The sequence below is a fragment of the Phoxinus phoxinus genome, assembly GCF_949152265.1.
Source record: "Phoxinus phoxinus genome assembly, chromosome: 6".
Classification (NCBI taxonomy): domain Eukaryota; kingdom Metazoa; phylum Chordata; class Actinopteri; order Cypriniformes; family Leuciscidae; genus Phoxinus; species Phoxinus phoxinus.
Window position 1 is genome coordinate 5847056 of NC_136881.1, and position 25748 is coordinate 5872803.

General features: G+C 37.7%; 2 protein-coding genes across 8 annotated transcripts in view; one reads left to right on the forward strand and one right to left on the reverse strand.

Moving 5' to 3' along the window:
• The window catches only part of klf7a (Kruppel like factor 7a), a gene marked incomplete at its 3' end in the record, with an annotated part of 40405 nt that extends 34986 nt beyond the window's left edge, over positions 1-5419 (reverse strand). Inside the window, exon 1 of one of the 2 annotated variants that reach the window (XM_079617032.1) lies at positions 5085-5201. In XM_079617032.1, coding sequence (XP_079473158.1) covers positions 5085-5186 — 102 coding nt within the window. In that variant the 5' untranslated portion in view covers positions 5187-5201. Of the gene's footprint in view, positions 1-5084 lie in introns of both variants that reach the window. The other variant, XM_079617031.1, reaches the window with a different exon arrangement.
• A 262-nt stretch (positions 5420-5681) lies between these two features.
• LOC307000983 (putative methyltransferase) overlaps positions 5682-25748 on the forward strand; it is an 82492-nt gene continuing 62425 nt past the window's right edge. For 2 of the 6 annotated variants that reach the window (XM_079617035.1, XM_079617034.1), the window contains exons 1-3: positions 5710-5753; positions 12539-12646; positions 14209-14321. The gene's annotated coding sequence lies outside the window, so the exon portion shown is untranslated. Of the gene's footprint in view, positions 5754-12538; positions 12647-14208; positions 14361-25748 lie in introns of all 6 variants that reach the window. The other 4 variants (XM_079617036.1, XM_079617037.1, XM_079617038.1 and 1 more) reach the window with 3 other exon arrangements.

A 25748-nucleotide genomic window follows, 5' to 3' on the forward strand; every position in this document is an offset into this window, starting at 1 on the left:
TTGAGAAAGCGCCATATGTCTGCTTTGTGGGAGCCAAGACTACTGATGAAACAAGGCTCTGTTTTTTTACACCTGAAATCCCCCCGCAGAAGTGAACCTGTCAGAAGGTACAGCGAGGCATCGCGGCAGAGCCACTAATGATATCTCTGCATATTTAAAGATGCTTCACCTCTCATAAGGCCCGTTTCTCGCTCGAGTCGACTGTCTTCGAGCAATAGCCATGCGCTATGCATGACAACTATATTGCAATAACTCCCAGAATTGACTCATGAGATGGAGAGCACTATCGCTTTGTCATTTTCAATTACTGATGCTTGTCAGTAGCAATGGGATCAGTCCACTGATGTTATCTCAAGCAACCAGATCATTTCAGCTCCATTACACGGCGTGTTATCCAAAAATCTGTCGCTGGTTTCGATGATAAATGAGGACTGTGATGTAGTTAATATAAGCCAGCACATCTGATAATGTAGAGGACTCAATCTCAGGGCCGTGCAATCAAGCGAAAAGTGTGAATGGAATCACTAAAGGGTGCGAATGGACTCATTTACTGATGCATATTGGTTTGAAATAAGCGGTTATGATGGCTAATGGTGTCTCAATAACATTTGGTGGTTGTGCATGCACTCCAAAAAGTCCTTTTTGTGTACCATTTTAGTATTGAAAACAAGTCAGCCAGGACAGGCCGTCTCATTTTCTTCTTGAGGCGAGCACTAAACAACGAGTCCATAAATTATTCTTAAGAGGAAAAACTCTGTGTATTTTACTAAATGATCCATATGGTCTGTCTCCCAGCATGAAGACGTGGCCCGCGGAGCCGTGTGATCCGGAAACCTCTTTAAGATTTCACAGTGATGTGGCTGGGTTTGGCTCTCTACGGCGGGCCGGCTTGCACGCTGTAAGAAGGCAGCTGTGGCGCTGAGAGAATTACATAACACACATTTCAGCAGTCATCGCCTACGGTAATGGGAATCCGCTCGGATCCATGGGCCTAAACAAGGCGGTGGATAAGCGAGAGCTCGCGGCCTCTGTCTGGACTGGCCCAAGCTTTGGTTGAAGACGCTTCTATGGAGTGCAAAACTAAGGTTCGAAGCATCCAAGAATGCAAGAGTAGATTTGGTCTTTTTTGGTATCTTTTTTTTTTCCGGCTTCTGAGCAGCCGGGGTTTCGGAGTGGCAGAGACTGCAGCACGGAATATGCACGCTTGGCACTTTTGCTCAATGCCTCCTGTCAATCCTCATAAGCATGCAACTACAGGAGCCGCTCTGCAGCTCGGGACATGGGGCTGTGACATAGGATAGATTTCAAAGGGGGAACGTGAAATGTGTCATGTTTTTTTTTTGGTTGTTTATCTTGGTGGCGTTTATCATTGAGGTTTGGCGAGATGGGAGGTATGGGTTAAAAAGGGTTGGTTTATTCTTAGACTTTTCCTTGGGGCATTTAGTCAAGAAAGCAACGTAATGACTTTAGAGAAGCGTTCCTGTAAGTAGTTGACACTGTGAAACACACAATGTGCTGCCTTAGCACAGTGCATTAGGCTCTTTGGAGAGTCATTACAGTATCAGTTACAGAGTTTGCCCTGGCCTGAGGCTGCAAGAGAAAAAACGTCTGGTGGATCCGAGCGCGCAAAGATGCAAAAGCACAAAAACATTTTCTTAACCACATCCCGATTAAGAATCTGTTATAAAGAAGGGATCAAACATCCTCGCTGTGATTACAGTATTAGCATGTAAATTAAATAGTAAAGACGTTTCAAAGAGCTACAAGTGCAGTTTTCTTTTTATGCTTGTCAGTCATAATTCTAATGCTTAGGAGTAGTTCCATGCTTGCCATATAACAAATCATGTAAGAACAGCTGGGAAGCACTATTAACTTGCACCATTAAATGACTGAAACCTCATGCTGTGGGAAAAGTGATATTTTTGACATCTACATCCATTAAGATTTTTTCTTAATCTCATAAAGCCAATGCTACTTATTAGATCGGAGTAAAGTGTCGTAATTGTACTTTACTGTTTATAACATTACATGATTAGTAAAATACACAGTGGGACAAAATGGAGCAATTAATACTCACTGTTTTGAGTGAGATGTTTTTAACTTTTTGCACTGATATCAAAAATTATTCATAACAAAAGCATATTCTTTTGGTTTGCATTCATCGGTTTCCAAATAAAAAGAAAACAATAACATTAAATGTACCGTTCATTTGTAAAGCGTTTAATTCAATAGTTCAACAGTAAAATTAGCTTTCATATTTATTTTTGTATTGGTTTTTCAGTGACTCTTTTAGTAGGTTACGTCAATTCACCAGTTGGTGACATGACGACAAGTGACTGTATGAGTGAGTCAAGGAATCTTTCATTCAAACAATCTGTAAAAAACGTAGTTTCATTCAGGAGCGAAACAAGTGATCGTCTTTATGAATGAGTCACTAAACATATTTGTTCAAAAACAGTGAATCTTTCAGTAATGCCACCACTGTGTCTTGTAAGGTTTCTGCACTGACTTTTCATTGGCAGAGCAAAAAAAAAAGACAAATTTACTGGCAATATTGTGTCTAAAAGTACTCATTATATTCTAATTTATTGAACTGTTGTATAAAAGCAACATTACACTTGCAAAATGCTGTTTTTGTGGAAACAACCGCACTCTTGCTCATGTGATACAACATATCACCAGTACAAAAAGTTAAAAGTAAAAGACTCAAAACAGTGAAACTAATATTTTAAAATGGATAGTAGAAATTATGTAAAATCACTGATATACAAGACTCTTGTTCATATCATCCATCTCTAATACTTATTATTGTGGTTAAATAGAGGGAAACATCTCATAAAGGCATTCTTTTCCTTGCTCCCCACCACAACATGTTATTGCAGCTGCAAGCAAGATTTCAAAACCAAGCCTAAAAATATCAGACAGTTGAAATGAAAGCGATGCGAACAAAATACATTTCAACTTCCCCTAAGTCCCAAAATAGATGAGACAAAAGCACTCCAGAATAGTCTGATGTGCCAATGTATCCCATGAGTTCCAGAATGGTCATTCAGTTTCGATGGGGACAGACGCCATACCATTTTCTGTTCCAATTTTGCAGATACCCTTCTCCACAGGAGTAGGTGAGTCACACTGAGAGTCTCTTCAAGGTGAGGTATTTTGGATATCCTCTGTCATGGCTATAGGGCATGTGCTGGTTGATGGAGGAGCTTCAGGCAAGGAACTTTTGTTCTATATTGAATTTTGCAACTACACAATCCCTCCTTATCACTTTTCATAGGTCCTCCCCTGACATAGCAGGATACTTGAGCCGCGTATTAAAAATTTAATTGTATTTTTCTTGTAATATCATATTTATGACCTGAAATGGCCTCTGAGGTCTTTGAGTGCAACGTGTCAATATGCTGACTGACATTTTGCTTAGCTAAAGTCAGGGTGTTTTTACACACAGTCTTTCTAAAGACAACGCACATCATCGCCATCCACATTTAATCAATTTTAAGCACAACCAGAAGAATAACCTGAGGTGAAAAGCTGCAACGTCAAGAGAATAAGAAGTCTTGTAGGCCTATCAAAGCTAGGAAGAAGGTCTCTACTGTTCTGGCCTATTTCTTTCCACTTACTAGGGATTACACGGTTTGTGAGCAATATTCGCTGCTTTGGAGGAAGTCTGGCCTTTAGGATCACTTAGCACTACAGAGCACCAAGGGCACAGGAGCTCTATTGAGGTCAAATGTCAGTCTTTGAGCATTTCTTATTCATATAAACCATTGAAAGTCAATAGCAAACCCAAACACTGGCTCCCCAACTCCTACATGCACACTTACTAGTCCTACAGCCACTCCACGCTGAAGTTGAGATATCCATTAACTTTTCTTCTTCAACATCAAGATTTTAGGTAAAAATTTACATGAATGTATAAGTGCATATATTGTAGTTTCTGTAACTGGTTATCATTCTACAATTTTATCCCCATTAGCTTCTATGTAGTTCACTTATTTTTAAAAGTACAAACATTTCAATTCATATAGCTCATAACTACATGCATTTGCATGTGAATTGTCACTATGATATTGTATACAAACCTGCATACAAGCATGTAGTGTGATCCATTTTTAAAATGACCAATACTGCATGACCATCTATCAAAACTCAAGGTTAGAGGCATAATGACCAAATAAACCAACCAATACACAATGGTGCCAAAGCAGCCGGCATTAGATGCATCATATTGAGAAAAATGCAATCACAACCCATAGGTTAATAAAAATGGCCAAGCAATCTAAAAATCAATGCACGTTGAGAAAGCAATGCACCGGCATCAATGGATGGACCATGCTTTGCCCCTTCAGCACTGCGGAGAGCTCAACTCTGCGCAAAGCATGCCTCCATCCATGCGCTCGCGACGCGCCACAGTCATTACTCACATGTGCACGGCGCAAACCAATTCTGTTCCCTAAATGGATTTCATAAATCTCAAATCGTTGTGAATGCACGAGTGCATAAACCAATGTCCATGTGGATGCCAGTGTGCTTTGTCCACGCACCGCATGGCTCCATCCTCGTGAATGGGAAAAGTGGCATTTGCATGAAAATGAGTAGATTATACATAAGATTCTACACAGTTTCATAGATATGCGCTCTATATACGTCTGTCATGCACGTTTAACAGCCAGACACATTATGAGTCAATCACGCGCGTGCATTTATATATAATGCAGTAGAGTCGAGAGTCTGTGCAGTGCCAAGGGAACTGAAAAAACACTGATAGGACAGATGTAGATCTATTATTCAAAGAGTCTCTGTTTGTATTATTCAGATCTTAATTTCCCAGCATGTTTTGCTACATTGCACTAGGTCGCAATAAGTAAGCTGTATGGCATGAAAGCATCACATTATTTCAACCACGTGGTATTTTAAAATGCATATGCAATACTAAAGACACCTTACGCAGAGTTGCAATAATGCAAAATGCAATAAATACTGTTTGTCGCTTATGTATAAGTTGCACGGGCACGCAAGAGCGCATTGACACGCGAAAAAAAGTTGGATAAATTGCAAAGACAGAGATAAAAGCAATTCACCTGCTGCCAGTTTTCCTCCAGAGACGGCATCGCGGAGAAGTAGCCAGTGTCATGAACAAGTTGAAGTTCTTGAAAAATACTGTAATTGGCCAGAACATCCATGTTTGTGCAGCTAAACGGTGCGTTTGAGAGACTTTGATTCTCTGCGCGAGGAATCCGCGTTCGCTTCAGCGCGAGCGACTGAAACATTCAGATCAGTCACGAAATCCGAAACGTTTCAGTTCACTATGGACACTAAAATATATTTCATAGTAAAGGATCCATCCATCCAGGTTTGTTTGCTTTCCTCACAATGTTTCTGGAAGGTGAGCTGCAGGAGCACAGTAGCTCACAGGTTACTGTGTCAGTCAGTGTGGGGAGCCACCGTACCGTCTGCGGATGCCCGCGAATCAAGGGGGCGTGCTTATCTGTCAATCAACTTCGTGCGTAACCATATAAGGAAAAAAGGGACGAAAACTTTGGTGGCGATTCAGAAAGGCGGAGCTAAACTCGGACAGTGGGAGGAGTTTGATGCTGTTCTTGACCTATGATTCGTTCTCCGAATTGCCACTCACAACATACATGCCTTTGAAAGACGAGCTATATTTAGAACGCTATATAACATACGAATCAGCGTTCGAGCCTCATTCGAGGCAAGAGTTTCCAGAGAGCATCAACGTAGTGATTCAGGTCTGTTCAACACACTGAAGTGGTGAAAAAATACACATTTAAAAACACTTGACGCTGTTAACGTTAAAACAAAGATTATGCTAACATAAACAGTGAGAGAAATCACACGGTTAGAAACGGTCGTTGCTGTCTCAGTAGAATAGGTTGTTTTTTAGATCCGTGATATTTAATTTGATTTACCTGCTCAAATAGCCGTGAAATGAAGCACACAATTGGACACAAGTAGGCTACACATATCTGTACAATAAGAGTTAAGCAGACTCAGAGTTCTGCTAGATAGATAAATAGCTCAACATGAACTCATTTGCTTTCAAAATCCCTCCAGGTAAAATCTTTACATGATACTTTGTATTCGTACCTATTTATATTTACATGTTGCTCGTAGCTACTGAAAAGAATAGCTATTATACTTTTTTCTATCTATCTATCTATCTATCTATCTATCTATCTATCTATCTATCTATCTATCTATCTATCTATCTATCTATCTATCTATCTATCTATCTATCTATCTATCTATCTATCTATCTATCTAATACACTCTGTAACCCTGACTTTTGATTTGCTATGTGCAGCTTAACTCGCGTGTTATTTACATGGAAATCAGATGGCATATAAGCTTGAGTACCTCTTTGAACTATAAGTACTTCACAGCCATCTCACAACATCCCTGACCTTGTGTCATGCATGTAATTAGATAAGTGGAACCTATAAACTATGAGAGGCTCTGAAAGGAAAATCTTGACCAAATCTGTTCGCTCTTTCACTTCAGCTGGAAAGAAAAGCGGGGGGAAAATCATGGAATAGGCTTTAGTTGTTATGGCTCATTTGATTTGAATTATTCATATTCTTCACCAGATGATGCTTTGGCTCTTGGTGAGCATGTGTTATTTCTTTCATCTGGTACCTGCTCTGTGGAATGAGGTATGAATGAATTCATGAATTCACCGGTGAATCTAAGAGTGACCTTAAAAAACACTCTGGAGACAGAGGAGGTATAAAGAACGAATCTGTTTCTCTCCTCTATAGCAGTTTTCATCCAAGATGGTCTGAGACGCTGGGATTTTCCTCTGTGTTATTAGAACAGAAGGCTGGAGGATAGGGGGATTGTTCCATCAAAAGTGAAGTCTTGAGGTTTTAGTAGTCATGAACGTCCTCTCACTTATGGATGTAACTGACCTACATGGAGGTGAATTGGCATATGGTTCTTTGGAGATTATAAAAGATGTTTCTCGATGGGTTGTTCAGATCAGTGTTTTGGTGGTTCACAGAGTACAGTTGATTTTCTAAAGAATTAAATATATATATATTTTTTTTAAAGAATATAAGACTGCAATGCTGACATAAGAATTTAGCTTAAAATGCATGTAGCAATTTTTTGTTTGGAGAAAAATTATTTGTATGATTTTATTCGTGTTTTATACAATGTTCAACAAAAGTTGTATTAAGAATAAATGGCTATAACAGTGTCAAGTAACTATTAAGTAATTATTTAAAAAATAATTCCTGAACATATATTTTTTTTAACAAATATTATGCATTTTTGAAATATGAATTTCAATACAATACAAGTTGTCTTGGGGTTGTACCCTTTGACATTTGTCAACCTGAACCATAAATGTCATAAAAGGGTCAATTAATCTGATACTTTTAAAAGACGTTGACACAGCATCATTTTTTTCAACATAAAGAAATTGCTTCCTGCATGTTTTAAACTTTTTTTAAACGAAAACTTTTTAAATTAGTTTTTATCTTCAGTCTTTTAATCATACTCTTTTATTTTCTCTAGCAAGTTACACCAGCTACTGACTTGCACAAATGAATTAAAATAAATTCAGTAACTGACATTTTCATACTCTTTGAAGAGATGGTTTCATAATTTTTGTATAAATTGTGATTATTTTTGTTAGCTAATGAGCGTGATGACATATTGACCCTTTTCATTTGTACATGGCATTGTTATTTTTAAGAGTGTGTTAGATATTGTGTTAACTAATAAGTAAACATCTGTCCCTGCTAAATCAGCTGTGCATGTTAACTGCATGTTATGCAAATAAGTGGAAATGAGTGGTTTGGAGACAGTTTGTTCAATTTGAGTGAGAGGCTGGAGAGATAAGACTTGAAGAGTGAACAACTGTGAAAGACAGTTGGAAAGTGAGAAAGTGAGGTAATTGTAATCTGCCTCAGTGTAAAGCCTACTTTTTCTTCCAGCGTGTGTGAAATGTAGCTGATTTGCTCTCTTTGTGTAAGCCAGGTTTATGTGTGCCTCCCCAGCCCACCCCTGTGCGTCCACAGTGGCAGCGAGTGCTGTAATCTCATTATTCTGCTCTGGGAGACTGGCTGTCGGCCCTGGAACTACGATTTACACATGGCATTTCAACAGGGAGGGGAGGGCCATGCTGTCGATGAAGCGCCCACTGACATTTATCCATTTGACACGTTAGCCTCTCTCTCTCTCTCTCTCTCTCTCTCTCTCTCTCTCTCTCTCTCTCTCTCTCTCTCTCTCTCTCTCTCTCTCTCTCTAACTCTAACTCTAACTCTAACTCTAACTTATACACACAAACAAACACCAAATGTGTTTCCCATTCCACCTATAACACAGCTATGTATTTATTGGCATTAGGGATTTCAACAAACTAACCCTAAGAGTTAAATGCAGTGTTTCCCAACCAAACACATTTTGGATGTCTCCCTTAAACTAGGTACACACTGCACGGTTTAAAATTTTGTGTCGGATCACTGTTCTTCTCTCACAACATGACTTCTCTCACAAACCCCTGTCTGGGGTTCCATTAGTTGCTGTTGTTGTGTCACATTACGCGACAGTGGGTCACACATTACATTTCAATTGGAAGAATCATCAACAACTCCGTATGGTCTGCAAACAATGTTTCACAACCAAACACACAATATTGATCCAGGAAATAATGTAAGATCACGCATGAGATAAGAATAAGCTTGTGGTCAAAGTTGTCTGTGTGCTGATTTGCAGTGAAAAAATAAATAAAAAAGAGGGAGAGAATGGTTGCTTGCAGAAGGCATGCTTACTGATGTTCTGTTGCAGGTCTATGACTATGTATCTTGCTATCTCATTGGCCGTTGTCATCGCCGATGTAATTTCCAGTCAAAACACATTTCACACTGCATGACAGGTCCAGATATTTAGCATGCTAAACGTTTCAGTGGCATCCGCGAGACCGCGACGCATCAGCGCTTCTCTTAGATCGCGTCTTTGATCATACACACTGCGGGATTGTCACTCACGGGAAAGAAAACCGATTTGTCGGCTATTTCTACAAAACTATCGGCGAGTGAAAATTGTGGCTAAAATTATGCAGTGTGTACCCGACATTATCTGATCCATATATTTCTGGTCTTTGAGTCTCTATTAATGAGCTGATGAGTTCGATCAGTTGTGTTTGATTAGAAAGAGTTCGAAAATGTGTAGTGTTGCTGTGCGTCTGAAATCGCATAATGAGTAGGTTCTACATTTATTACCATATTTATCTACCATGTATTTACTGTCATGTGACGTGTCAGTTGCTCCGCTTCACTAGTAAAGTGTCCATCGTAGCGTACTTCAGAATCACGACGGAAGTAGAAGGTCATCCACATACTATTCGCCTACCGTTTTTTTTAATACTATGTATTCTGACATTCTAATCTGTTGACGTTCTGTTTTTACACATAGTATATAGTAAGGAAGTATTCGATTTCGAACAAAGCTTTGGTGTGCCTCTAGCAACAGGGTTAGGGAACACTGCATGGATAGTTCCTCAAAAAATAAAAAAGTATGTCATAATTTATTCATGTCGATCCAAACATATGACTGCAGAACACAACACAAGATATTTTAAAATATCTTCTCTTTTTATCCAGGGTACTACGTTGTTTTGACCCCATTTCTCTAAATATCTTCTTTCGTGTGCCACAGAAGAAAGTATAAGTCATACAGGTTTGGAACGACATAAGAATGAGTAAATGATGACAGAATTATCATTTTTGGGTGAACAACGCCTTTAAAGTTGCCCCTTATTGCACCTGATTTTCTTTCTTATTGCACTTTCTGGTCTCATTGCGCATGTTATTCCAAAAAAAAAAACCTTGTGGCTCTTGACATCAATTTCACACTAGCATTAAGTTGGTGATTTTTTTCACAGGCAAGCAGCACTCATATTTTCTTCAGAAAATGTAAAATTTTAGTTTTTAAATCGCAATCTGACTTGATTTGTGTCTTTCGCCAAAGCAATGAGAAGTGAACTTGTATTGCCCTCACACAAATTCTGCTTTTACCCTTCTGTGCACCGCACATCTCTGCAAGTGTTCTCTTTTCTTTTCCAAAACACGCTGTTGATTTTGCATTAATATTAAAGCAGTTGCACTGACTTTAAAGGATATCTGAACCGAAGAGCCAATTACCGTCACCGTATTGCTTCAGAAAACCTGCCATCTGACTTATCTCTACAATAAGTCCAGTCATATTGCCCTGATTTTATGGCAAATGCCGTAATATGTCCGTAACCACACAGAGGCACTGACGAATACATTAATCTCCACTCTCCTCCATTTCGTTTCACTGCTGACATAGCTATTTACTGACAGTTAGTGGTATTACGGCATTAATAATGGAAAAGATGCCATCCACCGCACCATCATGAAAAGGCTAATGGCAGCAAACTGCATATTTGGAGTTTTTCATGTTTCATGTAATGCCACAGCACAAGACACAAGAATCAAAAAGAATTTATGTGCATGAAATTAAATTTAGCAACTGCTAATGATGGAACATGACTAAAGATAAAAAGAATAATTTTTATTTAAAACATAATTTGGTGCATGCTTTGCTGCAGAATAGCTCTTTCTTTTTGAGAATACATGGTAAAAATCCTGTTTACATTGTAAAAAAAATAGGCTATTACATTTTACACTGGACTTTTTGAGCCACAAACAAAACCATTTTGAATCTACATAAAAAATGTGATCAACAATGTTGTGCCCGATTTGTCTGAGCAAACTGCTTCATATTGAACAATGTTGCTGATTGATGGCATGAATGGTTTATAGGATTATTGTTTTTCCTCTTGACTTTTTGTTTGGTCTTTGTTGTTGCTTATTGTGTTCGTCAGTTTTTTAGCATTTTGTTGCGTCATGAGTGCATAATAATAATGTTTCGGCGCTATTGAGGTTTGTGTGTTAAGTCTTGAGGTTGATGTGTGTCTATTCGACTGTGACATGTAGTAACTACATAAAAATGTAGTAAAAATAGTGTCAAATAAAACTACATAAAAATGACTTTTTTGCAATGTATTTGTGTAGAAATTACATGTGGGACAAATACCAAACATTTTCTATTGGCTTGTCATAATACTTTGAGGCTTGGTTGGGTTTGTCGTTTTCATTCTTTTTCTTTTCAATGACTTGGACATTAATTGTTGCTGTCCTTTTCAAGGGAATTTAGCTTGTTTTAAGGACGGTTATTGGAGTATTTTAGCCGTGCATTGAATGCTGAATGGACACAGATATAATTTTCACTTTGGCCTTTATTTTTGCATAAGCCTTTGAGGCTTGATTCTGATCATTATATTCAATCTGTTACTCATCATGAAGAACAAGTAATGGAAATATCGTTACTGTCGACTCGGCTCCGGTTGCTCAAGAGGAGAGAATAGAATGCTACAAAACGCCCGCTCAGCTCGCTCTCACAGTTAATGCTGCGCTGGTGCTTCTCATGCCAAGCGAGAGGAATAAACAGCAGAAAGCAGACAAGAGAAAATGCAGACAGGAACACAAAGGGCAGAGCCTCTCAAGCCAATTAAATGAGAGAGAATGGCACACAGACAGGAAATTTCCTCTGACCTCCCTGCCTTCCTCTGAAAGGTTACAGGGATGCAAATGTGGCCTCTGTGGAGAATATTGATAATCACGCTTGCCTTTTGTTGGTCTGTGTGGTTTTTGTAATGGGCCCAGGAGAGACTGGACTTTTTAGATGTCATTTCATGAATGCAGTTCAGGTAATTAGAGTGATTTTTCTGAAGCTACTGACGGTTTACATGATAATTACATGTGTAGAAAAGGAATATCACAGATTAGATCTCCTTAACATCTTAATTGTTTCTCCTATGTGGCAGATGAAGACTTTTAAGTGTCCTGCTTCTCAGGGTTTCCCCTCTCAAGAAAAATATCCCAGTAATCTCACATTAACAATGTCCCAAACTGCGATGCCAAGATACCTAAGCCTCCAGACTAAAGTCAAAATTAACTCGGTTTAATCAAATTCTTCCCAAGTCAAATTATCCTAGCAATCCACATTTGATTTGTTGCTCTATACTAAACCCGAGCAGTAAAACTTTGCTTTGGGAACAAACAAATATGCAAACAGACACCCAGTTGTTGCGATCAATTCGCTCACCAGTTCTGTGATAATGTATGCAAGTCAATATATTTAAATAAGTCATCTGCATAAAGTCAAAAGCCATTTGAAAGAGCATAATTTTCATTGATCAAGCTCCCTTTAGATCTGTATGTTGTCAGTTTTTGCTAAATAGCTTTAACAAGCATCTAAAAGGAGTCTTTAGAGAAATCAAAAAACTGCTTAGTGGGAGTCTACATAAAGACAAATCTGCATTGATCAGAACCCACTGTAGCTCTTTTTGAGCTGGATATGTGAAATGAAAGAAGGCAATTATAACTCCGCTCTGTGTAATGTTGACATAATGCAGAGATTAATTCATATGAGCAATGAACTGTGTGTGTGTGTGTGTGTGTGTGTGTGGGGACTGAGTTAGATTGTTGATGTTTGCATAGTGACGGAGCACAAAAGAGAAGTCAGAGGTCACAGATTTGAGCCATTCACCAGGAAACCATGGCAACGGTCACAGTGTAGCAGCTGTCAGGTAATGACATTCACTGACTGGTGTGTATCTTTGTGTAGAGGGGGAGGGTGGTGTCTTTACACAAATCATTCATCAACTGAGAGTGACATATGCCTCTTTAAGTACCAAACCATTACTGTATACAAAGCACCATATGCATCACGTTAAGGTAAAAATGCTTTTAACCAATTTATTATGATTACAGTAGTGTTCACTAAAATACCATATTTACTACAGTTGTTACTGTAATACAATTAGTTGTTTGGTTTTTGCAACCGCTGTCACTACAATAAATAAAAACTACAGATTATGAAAGCTATTTGCATTGTTTGAATTCCATTTCATTTATTATGATTTCAAAGTATCAAAACTAATAGTATAGGGGCGTTTATTGCAATGATTACCATAGTAAAGGGGGATGAAAATGATAGTAGAAACTAAGATAGTTATTATTTTAAGTGCATACATACATTATCTTTTGTGTTTGATTTAATTTAAGAATCAAACATGCTTTATCGAATATTTGTGGTTTGAAGAGAGCCTTGAGACTTTAGTCAGCATGGATGCTATTTAATTGGATGCAAATGAAAATGAGGCTGTCTGCAGATTGTTGAGCTGTTGAAACATTGATTTAGTGAATACATTTAGTGAATAAAAACTTATCTTGAAAATTATACTTGGCCTAGAACCTTCAATACTGTTTATGCTGACTAAAGTGTACAGAAACTTCCTCAAGGCAATCTATCGAGGCAAGAAGACATCAAGGTCCGTCCAGATCCAGTGTTTTTAAAGTCTGCTTCGCTGCCGGTGTGCTTGTGAAACAAAACAAAAAAGACATTGCATCTGACAGAGCTGATGAGAAAACATTAAAATTGGTTGCATTGCTATCCAGAAGATTTACTGCTTCATTGTATGGCTAATGTTTTTTTTTCTTTCTTGATCACAATTATTGTACACTATTAGAAGAAACCTATAGGACTTCCCATCATGGGATCATCGTATAAATCAAGTTTTAATTCATTTATTTAGTTTTAATTCATTTTTTATATTCTATACTTTTTCACTACAAAGAAAAAAACCCAAGTTAAACATCAAAGTATTATGTAGTAATCCTTATGTAAGTATCCTCAAAAAATCTTTTTTTTTTTTTTTTTTTTTTTTTTTTTTTTGAGTCAAAACAGGATTCTATAGAACCCGACTGAACCTGTTTTTCTAAGAGTGCAGCTTGGAAGTCAGTTTGAAAGCAGTTTCCTGATGAGGTACCGTCAAACAAAAATGTTGTCTGTTAAGTCACTGATTGACTGAGCAGTAAGGTTTCAGACACAGGCTACACTCCAGCCAAGAGGAAAAAGATTGTCTGTTCATCCTTTTATCCAGCAGCTCAGGCCATGCACACACATCTGCTCTGACTCTAGACAGTCTTTATCGTGAGCGTTCAGCTCCCTCAGTTCATGCGAGGCTACTGATAACAGGTTTCTCCAATCAATACACAACATGCCCCTGCAGAGCATCTCAGGCACTGTTTTCATCAGCGCTATGATTCTGTGAAATAACTGCTTTTTTAATTATGTCTTTACCCCCAGGCTCCGGTGGAAATCATAACTTGTCCACTCAGAGGTCAACAAAGCCAGAGAATCCAAAAGCTACACTTGTCCACAAGTGGACGGAGCCATTAAATTTGTGTCAAGGTCTACAGGTACCTGCATCAAGACACAGTCAGGCATTTAACAATACAGTAGGTAGGCCTATTGCAACTTTTTTATAATGATACAATTATTTTTTAAATACAATACAATACAACATAATATGTGACCCTGGATCACAAAACCAGTCATCACAAGTCACATGGATATATTTGTGGCAATAGCCAACAATACATTGTATGGGTCAAAATTATGGATTTTTCTTTTATGCCAAAAATCATTAGGATATTAAGTAAAGATCATGTTCCATGAAGATATTTAGTAAATTTCCTACCGTGAATATATAAAACATGTATTTTTGTGAGTGAATGCAGCACAATCGTGAACATAAATTGACAATTTAAAGGAGATTTTCTCAATGTTTCGATTTTTTTGCACCCTCAGATTCCAGATTTTCGAATAGTTGTAATTTGACCAAATATTGTCCCATCCTAACAAACCACACATCAATGGAAATCTTATTTATTCAACTTTCATATGATGTATAAATCTCAATTTCAGAAAATTGACCCATGTGACTGGTTTTGTGGTCCAGGGTCACATATAACATAATAGTAAAAAAATATAATCTATTAATTCATTTATTTATACCATAACCAGTGCATATATATAATTATATGTATATAATTTTAGCTATTCATCTAAATAATAAAATGAAGTAAAAGATGGGTAAGAATAGTCTTGCTGTCAGTTGGTTGTTGCCAACGAGAGATCACATGTTCCGTGTCTGATCCCGGTCTCCTGACCTTCATGTGGCTCCAGCCAAACACATTCCAAGAATCATGCAGAAGATGACTGTAGCTGCACAATGTGAGGTCTTTTCAGCTAAACGTTTAATAACATCTGGTCTGTCCCCCCACCATGCATCTGTTAGGGGGAAACATTGATACCATGTGTCACGTCATGTGATATTTGACTTTATACACACTCATTCATGCAGATCAGCTGCAAATGTAACTCTTTTTGTTATTTATATATTATTTATTTATAAACAAATTCATAATTTATCTACTTTCAATTAAGATTATGGAAATAATCAAAGTTCCATGCCATTTTTAATTATTACATCAAGTAATTATCTGTTAAAAATGTATGTTTTTTAAAAATTTGCTTTATATTTTTACCCTAAATGCCTGTAATGTTCAACTATACTTCTGGTTTTGCTTTTTCGGATCTTTCTGTGTTTTTGGCTAAATCTCTCAAGTATACCCTCCAGTTAGCCAGATAACCTCTGTTCCTTGAGTGTCTCAGCCATGGAATTCTATTAAGATTTCAGATTAGGGAGAATTGTGATGGTGAACATGGATGAAATCCTTTTGGGACAGTGAAGAGCTTCAGAATCCATGACCTCCAGAAATGAGAGAGAAGGATGGATGGCTTTGTCATAAAGGATTCAGGACTCTTTGGTCTTGTGGATTGAAACTGCGGTACACATGTGCATATACATTTACATTTATGCATTTGGCAGACGCTTTTATCCAAAGCGACTTACATTGCATTATCCTATACATTTATACATAGGTATGTGCAATCCCCTGGGATCGAACCCACAACCTTGCATTGTTAACGTAATGCTCTTACCACTGAGCTACAGGAAAGCTGTCTAACAGTCTAAGACTAGATTTAACCAGGCAGGCAATCATAGCAGTTGTAGTAGATGACAGTGCAAGTATGTGTAGTTAATGTCTTTTCTATTGCACAGAGTTGTAATATAAACTTTCTGCTTGTGCTGTTCAAAACAAAGGCTACCTATATTGATTCCTTTTAAAAGCTTAATATTAGTCTGGGAATATTTTTATAGGGTATGTGTGGTTTAAAGGTTCTGCTGATGGCAATGTTTTGTTTGAACGAGTCATCAAGGTATACAGTACTTTCTTTTAGTGCATCCATACAGATTTGCAAGTAGTTATTAAGCCCACCTCGATAAACATTTTTTTTATCCACATCCAACGAGTTTTGGGGCTTTTCAGATTGAAATAGTTTACAAAGGGTCACTGTTAACTCTGGATTAAAGTGTTGTCTTGGATTGTTTTATTATGTTTTGCTATTATGCTTTACCCTCGGTTATTATGGTGCTATTTTAATTATTGTAAATACGAGTTTCCTTGTCAGAAATTGGACATGAATGGCCTCTCTCAAGTCATATTTACTACTGGGAAACTCAGAGATAATTTTGATACCCAAATTTCTATATTGGGCTGGCGATAAACTATAAAGGGGATCTATTATGCACCTTTTCACAAGATGTAATATAAGTCTCTGACGTCCCCAGAGTGTGTATGTGAAGTTTTAGCTCAAAATACCCCACAGATATTTTTTTACAGCATGTTTAAATCGTCACGTTTTGGGGCTGAGAAAAACACACTGTTTTAGTATGTCTCCTTTAAATGCTAATGAGCTGCTGGTTCACGGCACAGGGGGCGGAGCCTAACCAGCTTGCACTCAGTGAACAATCTCAACTCACGGAAAGATGATAATATCAAAACAGAAACTCACAGTAACAGTGTTCATTTCGACTCGGACAATAATGCCTAGAGTCAGAGAATATATGCTGTATGGAGTTGGAACAGGTATAGTTTAATTTAATTACGGTTATAATCTGTGTCATTGATTGTAGCCACTATCAATACAAGCCTGCTGTAGGACCACGTCTGAATGATGACACAAAACATACTGATGAGTTTAATAAAGTTTATTGTAGAGGTCGACCGATAGTGGATTTTACCGATAACGATAGCTAGGTTGGGCCATACTTGCCGATAACCGATTAATGAACCGATAGTTTTTAAAATTGATACTGGATAAAAACAAACATAACACTCCAAGTAAAACAGTGCTGAACTTTATTATAAAAATAAAAAAACTGTATTGAACCATGAAAACATGCTAAATGAAATAAATATACAAATGTGAATAAATATTTAAGTCAATAAAAGACATTCATTCAAACTGAAACAAAAAGTAATACTCTAAATAACAAATAAAACCAGTTACATTCAAAATGTAACTATTTAACTGTTCTTTTCAAGCCAACTTAATTAATTAAAAAGTAACTAAATTTGTATTAAAGTGAAGATGAAAAAAATAAATAACCGAAATCGAATGCTTTTCTGATTCGTTTATGTTTCTGTCGGCTGTATGAACATATCATTTTGCTTACGTCTCTAGCTTTAAATATGCAACTTATCTGCATATGTAATGCATAAAAGTGACCAGCTGGATATGAACTAATGCAAATAGAGGTAACAATTGTGACATTCGGGTCGGACTTACGTTTATGTTTGTCAGTGTTTTAACCGCTTGAGGTACTAGTAATGTTAGCGTCCTCTCAGCCTCGAAGGCAAACAAACGCCTACTGTCTCTACTAATGCAGCATTTAGTCAACAAATTAATCACTTTATAATGATATGACAAAATGTACTGTATAGGCTACATACATTTGAGCTGTCGGTGCTTTAAACGCGCATCTGATGTCAGCGCTCTCCACGCAGCATGTGCTCTCCGCGCAGCACGCAGAATCACGTGTCGAAATAAACAACACGAGGCACAAGTTTTTATTACACCTCTAGAGGCCGCTCTTGTACTGCATCATGCCAGCAGACCCTTCTCAGCTCTTACACTGTGTACTGAATGACAGCGTGCGCTTCTCAGCCGCTCCAGCAATGGACGCAACCAGGAAAAACTATCGGTATATATTTTTGCCGATAACGATAGTTCCACCAGTCAACAATCGGTGCCGATTAATCGGCAAAACCGATGAATCGGTCGACCTCTAGTTTATTGTATGTCACAAAAGATGAAGCGTCAGTTTTACTCCAGAAAATCACTGTAAGAGCGTAAACACAGTATAAGAAGTGCGTAAGTACATAAACAAATTTCGGTAGATTTGAGGGAGCATTTTCTTCAAAAACAAAATGAACATTGGCGGATGTGTACAACTCGCTGTGACCTCGATCAGGGCGGGTCTAAGTTAAAACGGCAGTGTCTGTCAACACTCGTGGGCGGGGCCTATGCTGTAGTGACGTCACTAAAGCCGCATTCTGAAAACAGGTCGTTGGGAGACGCTGCTTATGATTTATGGGGATTTAAAAAAAAGGAGTGAGTGGATTTTTATCACTGTAGGGTGGTTGTGTACACACACTGCCAACACACATTTATGTCCAAACACCATACAAAAGTGAATTTTGCATAATAGGTCCCCTTTAAACATAGTGGAGGGGAGAACGATTGCTGCTGCTATTCTTTAATATTTTTTTCCAGAACAGCTACACTACCTTGTCTTGTCATTAAAGTAGTACACATTTACATATTTGAAGCATATTGTATGTTTTATGCAACGAAAATAGCCTGTATTTGACCGAAATTCCAGAATCGTTAGCATTTTATTCAGAATTAACTTCAATACATTTTGGCTTTAATAAGATTGTTCCCACTTTGTATTAGGTATCTTTATGTACTAACATTTAAATTGATAATTTGATACAATGCACATATTGTGTACATATATGCTTTTACATTGTCCTTGTATTAAAAAAATTCCTGCATATAATTACACTGTTGACCCTTCCATTAACCCACCCTTACAAACATACCCAGCCTACCAAACCGGTCCCTAACCTTATCTGTATCACACCTCAATAGGAGCAGAAGTGTTTTGCAATACAGTACTACGAACACAAAAAGCACATTCTACTTATTTATACAGTTTAGAGTTACAGAGACAGTGCACACTAATAAACATTTATGTAAATGTGTCAGTTTAGCCAACTTGGCTAATTTTCAACCGTAGTTAAAACAAATCAACACTACTTATACATACAGTAGACCACATTTCATAAGAATACATAAAGAACATTAAAACAAAGACAGCAAAACATAAAACAAAGCAAAGCACGCTTCAGGTGGTTTGAAATAGCTACAAAGTATTGGCACACACTTGATTGTCTTTTAACCATGATTTCAAGTTATGTTTTAACAACTTGTATAAACTTGTTTTTTGATGTCAGTACATAGTAGTTAAAGACACCTAATATAAACTGAGACTATAAGATTTCCTTAAGAAACAGGCAAAAATAAACCTGGTGTTCTCCATGATTCCTATTCTTTCAGACAACAAAGCACTTGAATGCGACAGTATAGAAGTGAATGACTGGTGATTGTCAGTGTTGGGTCAATAGGCTCTGTTGTTGTTTGAACCCCAATATTTTTTTTAAATATCTTATCTTTTGTTTGTGTTCCACTGAAAGAAAGTCACACAAGTTTGATATGCGAGTAAAATATGACAACATTTTCATTTTTGAGAAAAGTATTGGACTAGTAATTGGACTGGTAACATTCCATTAAACATTCTATCTGTCGATTAAAGCTACACCGTTTAATTTTTTAAGTTGATTCTTAGCAAAAAACACTTTCAATATGTGCTCATTAATGTATAATTACTTCTACCAACTAATCAAATTTTCTCCTAAGCGTAGAATCTGCCATTTATAATACATACGAGTGAGTCGGAAGCCATGTTGCGCCTCCATCTTGAAAATACATTAGCCAAAGAGGGACATACCTGGAAATTCAAGCTTCGCCTTTCGCGTTTTTACACTCAGTGGCACCATGACGAATGCGAGGGGGAGATTACTCGCGACTGCCGGCAGATTTGAAATAATACGGCCACCATAGGAGTTAAAACGCACACGGAATGGGAGGGGCTAGAAAGTAATATTCAGTTGGTAGTCATATACAATTTCACTGCTAGATGGAAGAAAATCCTACACAATGTAGCTTTAACAAAAGTTTGCTGTCCAATTGCAGATGTGACCTACTGAGATAACCAACAGTAAGTGTCCTACCAAAGGGCAAAACGGTGATTGGGCAGGAAATGGTTCATAGCAACCCCTCAGTGATCCTCTAGCCTGCAGTGTTTGTGTCAGATCCCGAACCGCGAGCACTATCATTCCAGAGCAAGTCAAGTCACCTTCATTTATATTGCGCTTTTACAATACAGATTGTTTCAAAGCAGCTTTACAGTGATTTTAATGCAACAAAGATTGTTTTAGCTGTACAGCAGCTCTAGAAGAAAGTCATTGTCTAGCATAAGTTTTTAATTGTTTGTGGCCTATATATTTTAATGCAGACAAGGAAGAAATTAGTAAAATCATATCTCAGCCACTCCGCTCACCAGGAATCACTCCAGGAAGTCGTCGGTGTTCTCATTTGCAGTAATTAGACCCATCCTGAGATAGTTCATCAGGGATCGTCTCTCACCGAATCATCTAGACGTCGACATCCTCCTCCACCTGTCTGGACTGCAGGATGCTCTCCAGGTAGCTGTCAAATGCAGCGTTTCATACGCTATACGAGTTGCACTATGCCCTCGTTTGGTATCATACCTTCTTCAACGACGGGGGCGGTAGTTCTCTCCGCCTCAGGGCCCATATCATCTCTGTCACGGGGCCCGTACCTTCCCCCACGGTGGAGCTCATGCAGTATTGATGGAGCAGTAGTGCTTTACGGGGACACTGTAATTACGTCCCTTCATAAGGCCAATTTTGGCTGGGTGGGCTCATAACCTTTCTTGGCTGTATGTGCATCAGGGGGCCCATGAGACAGAGTTCATTAGGGCCTGACACCGCACTAGACGGGGAGTAATGGGCCGAGGCGAAGCGTGCTGTTTATCTTAGGCCATAGAGGCTAATGACGGGGCGTACTGTGTGTGTGCGTGCTATTGAGCTGGCCTTGGGGGTGGAGAGATTCCATTAATAGGCAAAAGGCGTGGGACACCACTTTCTTTATTAGAGCTTTTGAAGCTGGCTGATTGCTCACAGCTCTGCATACAGCTGGGGGCTTATTTATTTATTTATGCCCCATCCTGACAGAGGCGACGGCGCTGCTCTTCCAAAAATGTGCTTTGAGGGCAGCGATAAACAAATATCATATATGACATGAATGTGACATAAATGCTTATATATGGGTGAACTGTCATTCCCTAGATATACTGTCATTCATTTTACCTCCAACAATATTTCAAGTAAACACAGTTATAACTAACACAACTAGGTTTGCACTTCTAAAGAAGGAAATTCCAGTGCTTTAATGACAGAAAAGTAGCGTAACTTTAGGTATTATGTATGGGTTCAATAGGTATGTATTGTAAATTAATTGCCATTGTTAACATGTTGGTTGCTAGGGTCTTCTGGGTAGTTTCCAGTGTGTTCTGGATGGTTCCTTATGGTGCCAAGTCAATATTATCTGGAAAGAAACGTTTGCCCCCTTTTCAATAAAATGAAAAGTGTATAAAACATTTTTTTTATGTGTTCAAAAGTTTTGGGTCAGTAAGTTTTTGAAATGTTTTTGAAAGAAGTCACTTAATCTCACAGAGACTGCATTTATTTGATCTAAATACAGTAATAGAAACCGTAATATTGTGAAATATTATTGCAATTTAAAATAAATGTTTTTAATTTGAATATATTTTAAGATGTAATTTATTTCTGTGATGCAAAGCTGAATTTTCAGTATCATTACTCCAGTCTTCAGTGTCACATGATCCTTCAGAAATCATTATAATATGGTTTGCTCAACATTTCTTATAAATATAATTTTGAAAGCTCTGCTTAATATTTTTGTGGAAATCGTGATACAATTTGGTCAGGATTCTTTGATAAATACGAAGTTCAAAAGAATAGCATTTATTTGAAATAGACCTAACAATATAAATGTCTTTACTGTCACTTTTGATACATTTAATGAGATTTATGCATGTTCCTGAGCCCCAAACCTTTGAACAATATTCATATATAAAATATATTGGACTTATGATTTTGGCAGGTAAGGTAAAAAATAAAAATAAATAAATATATATATATATATATACATTTAAAATCATATTATATTCAGAAATACTATAATATTGCGAAAATACTGCAATAGATCACACCCCCCCCAAAAAACCCTTTTCATCCATCTTCATCATCAAAAAGACTTTTGAAAGACAAAATGCAATTAAAACTCATTAAAGAGAACTAAATGACAATAATATATTCATAAATGAAAAGAAAAGCCCTAGCAGAGCAAACAATTGGCCTCAATCAGTCAAGTGAAGCCACATCATCAAAGTGTCAATGGCGTTGAATAACAAATGCACTGCAGCTGTTGCTTAGGGCAGAGCGTAATGGTTTCGATAGACCAACGGGGCACGAAGACCCACGCAAATGTGTTGATCTGATGCATGGAGGCAAACGCGGCAAATGGAAGAGGGTTTGGACAATTAATAAACACGGGTCTCAAATGGACTTCTGGTGATCGCTGAGGGACCAGCTGAGACCGAGTAGTGCAAGTAGCTCGTTTAGTCGATGCAAATTTTTCATGCGTTACTCTCTGTTGCACTCCATGGGTGTGCACTAACATGCCGAGGAGGCTGTCAAAAACCTTGCTTTGATCACGCAGCAATGGGCCCCAACGGTAACATCACAGCAGAGCAGCAAAGCAGGCAGTTAGGGAAGAGGGTAATATTGCACTTAGCCAAGGACTGCTGTGCGTTCGCGTGTGTGTGCGTGCGCGTGTGTGTGTCTGTGTTCACTTGCTGGCCAGAGCCAGATTGCTTTACCTAGATAGGAAGATCTTAAAGTAGGTTAAGTCCAACATACACATGTTCTCCTGGAAAATCCCTTTACAAAATGCACCATCAAAGACCGATAATCTCAGTCAGGACCTCTGACCCTGTTCAAACAGCCACAACCACTGTGGCAACACTGTCCCCTTTGTCCATTTAAACCCTATTCTGACCTCAAAACAGCTGTAGTGTATAGATACAGCTTGAGGTCATATGGTTTACTTTCATATTTTGTTCTGTTTCTAGACATCTAGAATGAGGGTACAAAATATATTCATGGCCCAAACCAAAATACATTAACTACACCAAGTAAAAAATAACAACAAAGAAAACAATGTGATATGAAAGTGTCACAAAATATCAATGCTGTCTGCTCTGTGTGCCGCACCCAATGTGACACTTTAACTCTGTGTCCCATGAAGGCAATTTCAAGGTTTCCCGGAATCTTCCACAGTAATATATAAGCTTTGTTCCAAAATACAGTGTGTTGCCTCACTGTATACTGCCCTGTACTGCCTTCCAAGGCAGCATCCTAACAGTCATGGAAACTCAAGTGTCTGAATTAAAATGCTCTACATAGGCAGTAACTCCTCTGCACATCAATGCTGTTAGCACAGATTGCATGGAAAACTCAATTTCTATTCTATTCTATTCTATTCTATTCTATTCTATTCTATTCTATTCTATTCTATTCTATTCTATTCTATTCTATTCTATCCTATTCATTTTGATTCTCAAAATGTGAGAGGAATACTAGTATCACTGTAAGAAAATAGGGCACAATGTACTGAAATATAAAGGATTTTTTTTTTCAGGTTTCTTACCTGTATTTTGAATTATGCATTGCATTGTATTGTTTTGGGGTTAACGAAAATGTCCACAAAATGACTGGATGATGGCAGAAAATTACCAGAACATTTTCCATTTATTTTTTACATAGCGATACTCTAATAAGCATACATTAATAATAAGCAAACATTGAGGATTTGGTTGGCAAAATATAAAATTAAGCAAATGGAAAAAACGTTTTTGTAAAAAATCGACGTTGATCATTATTGTCATGAAATTGATTAAATATATCTTATTGTGTTCTTTTAGTGATAAACCATGTAGAAAATGTGCCTTGTTAATGTTTTTATAACTTTGACTTGATAAACCTGATAACTCTATATTATATTTTGTACAGGGTTTTATTAAGTGCACTTAATATTTAAAATCTGATGAGGGCTGGGTTGAAATTAATGAAAAACTTCCCTTAATATCATGATATATGCTGAATATTCTCAAACGGCTGCCATCTACAGCCATCCACAGTAATATTGTGCTCTAACACTTGAACAGATATTTTTATGTTAATGCTTTCTTTGTATCATATTTTGGTAGAATTCAAGTGAGTGCATCACAATTTAGAAATAGATGAATTACCATTACGCAACCACCTTGTCATTGATGTCATTGCAACAACATTGTTTATTTCGAGTCATATTGCATATCAAATGTCAGATTAAGTCAGCAAGAGTTTTTACAAATGTCAAAAGACAACCCACAATGCATTTCATCTTTGATGATCTAGAAGAGGTGTCATTGCTTTTTGTCATGATACAATTAAATTTGCTGTGCTGCTGTCAAATCTATCAGGTTTTACAAAATTAGAGAAAAAAAAACGTAATTTACTCCCAAACCTATCTGAGCTATCGTTGTTGTTGAACACGTTAAATTGGAAACCTCCAATGTACCAATAGCTGTCGTGTGGCTATTCCCTCTAGCATGGCTGGACTGGGATCTTATGATTGTCTTATGATTGCATCGGATCCTGATGGCTACGGGGAAAGTATAGTGTCGGCAATAGGGTGATTATTTCTGCTTGGACCAATGGGGAGCAGGTGAAGAGCTAGAGTAATTAATATCTGTCTTTTCAAGCCTGTATTTTGGCGCTCAGTGCCTGTGCTTGGAGAAATCAAGAGTATGAGGGTATTGTCTTTGCCTGTGGGTACATGCTACACTAATGCATGGAAAGACAACACACATGCGAGTGTGTCTACTCTGCTTTGTCGATTTCAATTTTGTGCCAAGAATGTGTACCTTGCAAATTCCTTTAGCTTCTTTTTGCTCAGCATTCACTTTGAATGGACTGTGCATTTTCTGCGACACACAACCTGACTTGTTTAGCATATAAGAACCAAACCTAAGAGATGCTAATGTCCAATCTAAACCGCAAGCTAATGATGTTACATGACATGACATGACAAACATCATCAAAGTTATCTACACATGTCATGTTTATCATTAGCATTCAAATTGTGTTGCGTCGTTCACAGTGTAGATTCCCCAAATGCTCCACGCAACGTTGTGCAATGCTACAAAACTTGAATAAATATACAAAGCTTCATTCCAGTTCGAAAACTATATGCACTGAAAATCATTTTTACTCAGAAAAATACATTTCCCAAATAATTACACAGAAAAACAGTGTTGAGCTCACATTGTTGTACAGCTAAAAACAAGTTGGAAGAGAACTGTCACAAACTTCTGTAGCGCAAGGATTTGTAGGCAATATTAGCCCAAAATCATGCATGGATGCACACTCTACAAATCCATTGGAAATTGTATACCATCGAGGCACCTTTGGCATACTCTTTTCATCATACTATGATTTGAGACACACTAATCCTAATCTCACATACTATTTAGGATGAATAATATGCAAATTGGGATGTTGCCACGGCTAGAGGTGCCGCATACCGACAAACTTTCTATCACTCAGCTCTTCTCAGCCAGCCCAATCACGGCGTGTGTTTACTTAATTGGAAGGCAC